At 37.5% G+C, this 3,152-nt stretch overlaps 1 protein-coding gene across 1 annotated transcript in view; it reads right to left on the bottom strand.

Annotated features, from left to right (window-relative positions):
• Positions 1-563: 563 nt before the first annotated feature.
• LOC119591392 (ADAM 17-like protease) overlaps positions 564-3,152 on the bottom strand; it is a 16,920-nt gene continuing 14,331 nt past the window's right edge. Inside the window, exons 10-12 of the mRNA XM_037940132.1 lie at positions 2,673-3,114; positions 2,272-2,387; positions 564-2,114 (exon numbers count right to left, since the gene is read on the bottom strand). Of these exons, the coding sequence (XP_037796060.1) occupies positions 1,656-2,114; positions 2,272-2,387; positions 2,673-3,114 (1,017 nt within the window). The 3' untranslated portion in view covers positions 564-1,655. The remainder of the gene's footprint in view (positions 2,115-2,271; positions 2,388-2,672; positions 3,115-3,152) is intronic.

The raw sequence follows: 3,152 nt of genomic DNA, 5'->3' as shown, positions 1-3,152 counted from the left end.
CACATTCTCTACTCACAGTTCAGAGGAACACTGCATATCATATTGACATTTACCCTGTGTGATTTGTTGTCACACTGATAATATAGCCCAAGCAAAATGTTACACTTGTAACATAAATGATCATACATTAATTAATCCTACCATGTTGGCCAATACTGTAAGGCAAAGGTGTACAACTGGACAATTAATATAATTTGGATAAAGATGATGAGACTACTGATTTAAAAGGAAAGGATACTTAGAGAACATGTCCACTGCAAGGTTATGAATTATGGAGGTACACTACAAGACTTCCATTGATGGACCTTTTCTAGGACAGCATTAAACTTACAAAATGGGTAATATCATGCAAGGACGGGTATACATTCCTGTGCGCCGTTCTGTGCTTGGGTGATTGCCAGTCACAGGAAGGTTCATGACCTCATCTTGGTGATTGGAACACTGACTTATGATACAGCTGTCATCCATTTATAATTATTTACTATTATATGATAGCATGTCTCTAGTCACCAATTAGTAAAAAATTTTAATAGTTTCATAGAATTACTAAATCAAACATTCAATATTTTCAAACTGAAAACCTCATTTACTATTCTGATATATAACTATAAAACAATAAACCTTAAAATTAGACCAACCAAAATCCTATACTTACTGTAACTGCCTCTTAGCTGAAGATGTCTACATGTTACATATTATCTTAATAATGGATAAAAGCTTACCTTAACATTGTTTAATAATTCTACCAAGAAACAAGTGATATCGCCAAAGGGCAATAAATATAAAAAGTTTCATAACAATATAAAGGACAAGAATCCTTAGAAATCAAACAACTACCTAGTTGTATTCCACATAATTTCATTCCTAATGAAGTTTTCTAAAAGGTTTTCTAACAAATTAAAGAAATGTCACAACCACAGAACTTCCTGAAATATGAATTATAATGCCTTAATACTTAGAATGTCTGGAATGTTATTATGAAATGTCTGGGTGTGTGCTAAGTGTTACAATGTTTCTGAAGTAAAATATTTGTTATTAATTAAGTTATCTATTTATATGTTTCTTACAATATCAGTTATAAGTATATATTGGTTTGTGTAACTTTAAAAGAGTGTAAAAAATATCAATTCTTTGGTAAATACTGAGATCAATGATGTGAGTGAAACTTTGGTTTGCACGATCATTATAAATACTGATAGTAACCATGAACAAAATACTTTAACAAACATTTCCTCAATGACATAGTTCACTCCATACTCCAAACACCAAGGCTACTATGAGATCCCTGATAGTGACCTAATGCCTTTCTAATTATCATCTACACTACTGTCAGCTACTCCAACACAATGGATATTCATGTGTCAGCTGTTGGTGCTTCCCACTAATCTACACTGAAAGTCTATCAATTTTCAAAAGTTAAAAAATATCTGGGTCTTGCTGATTCTTCAGACTGTGACTGCTGTTCTCAAATGCTTTTTGTATATACAGATTTATCAAAAAGATCTGATGTGATATGGACTACTCCAGGAACTGTTAAATCTAAAAGTGTAAAATTGGCAGTCACATGAAATAGTTCCTACATTCTTTCCAAAAGAATTCTTCTGGATTAAAAAATAATATCACCATTTCTCTGAACGAAATCCACAGTCACACAACTACATGGCACTTGTGTAGTGCTGTGACACTGGAGGGCATTGAGGAGTGTTAAGATTCTGGCGGCTTTCTGCACCTTCAGGAGGATCTCTCGTGTCATGTGCTCGTGTCCCTGGGTCATGTGGACGCCCACCAGACTCTAGCACACGGTTAGCAGTATCTTGGACACGGCCAGGCTCATGTATCCGTGTGCGTTTGCTGTCTATAATGCGAACACTGTCAGTAGGGTGAATAAGCTCATTGCTATAATACCAACGGACATATTTGCAGTAGTCCTCTTGTCGACGGCGATCAACATAACTGAAAATGCATGATGCTGGAACCCAGATGATGACAGAGATTATGATGACTGTCCCTACTATGTTGTCCCGCAAGAACATCAGTACAGTGTTAATATTAATGTCCTCTATGATGTCCCAGAAACGTTCTACAACATCCTGCACTGTCTTCTCACACTTCCCCTGCAAATTTGAAATTCTGTTAGAAAAATGCAACCTCTCTCAATTAATGCCTTGTTAAGAAGCCATCTTAGCATACTTTCTTTTACTTAGCTTCTCACAAATCTATAACTTTGAAATAATTTTCTATTGCAAATCAAGTGTTCTAATCATTCATTACCTTGTTACAAAACCCATGAATACAAGGAGTTCCATCTGGGAGAATATCCAAGGGCATGACAGGGAAGCAGGTGTCATTTAATGTCTTGCGGCAGCACCTTTTACAAGCGTCATCAACTGCAAAGTATCAATCATGAATTAGTTAATAACCCAACGTTTATTACTCATTTGCTTTTCAAATATGAGATATTTCGAATTTGATTCACTATTACAGAGATATTGCATCTGTTCAAAATGGGAGAGTTTAACAAAAAGTGTGATGTTCCTCTTTTACACTGCTTTGCCACCATAATTTACAAGATAAAAAAAATGGAAATAAAAAGTTGTCACATAAAAAATGCAATCTTGGAGGACTAAATGGCATCTGCTACTAGTCTGATATCACTAACAAAATTAGCTTACTGGTATCACACATGCAGCTCTGCATCTCTTGCGTCTCACAGTATGGAAGGCAGGATCCCTGGTGGCACTGGCCCTTCTCAATACATGGAGTGCCATCATCCATGGGTTTGGCTTTGGGGCAGACTGCTGTAGTGCCTAGACACCTGGACTCATTCTCACATGTGGCCGGCTGTTGCTCCCTACACTTTACGCCCTGACTCATGTATTGGCAGCCATGGCAGCAGGGCGAGTTACGATCACTGCAGGTTGCCCCATCCCTCAGTTTGCAGTGCTTGTCACAACACAAGTCTACATCATCCTGACCTACTAGTCCTGCATCACATTGTTCTTGGCCTTCTACACGCTGGTTGCCGCAGTAACTCTCTTCTGGCTCAGTGAAGCAACGAGAGGACTTGGCTACTAAGACAGCACGGATTGCTCTCAGACTGCATGGGGAGAACCTCTGAGGGAAGAAATGTAAAAAGTTGTAGTCAATCCACT

This window comes from Penaeus monodon, chromosome 28 (assembly GCF_015228065.2).
Source record: "Penaeus monodon isolate SGIC_2016 chromosome 28, NSTDA_Pmon_1, whole genome shotgun sequence".
In the NCBI taxonomy this organism is placed as follows: domain Eukaryota; kingdom Metazoa; phylum Arthropoda; class Malacostraca; order Decapoda; family Penaeidae; genus Penaeus; species Penaeus monodon.
The sequence above is the reverse complement of the archived record's forward strand: the minus strand, read 5'-3'. Positions and strand labels throughout refer to the sequence as shown.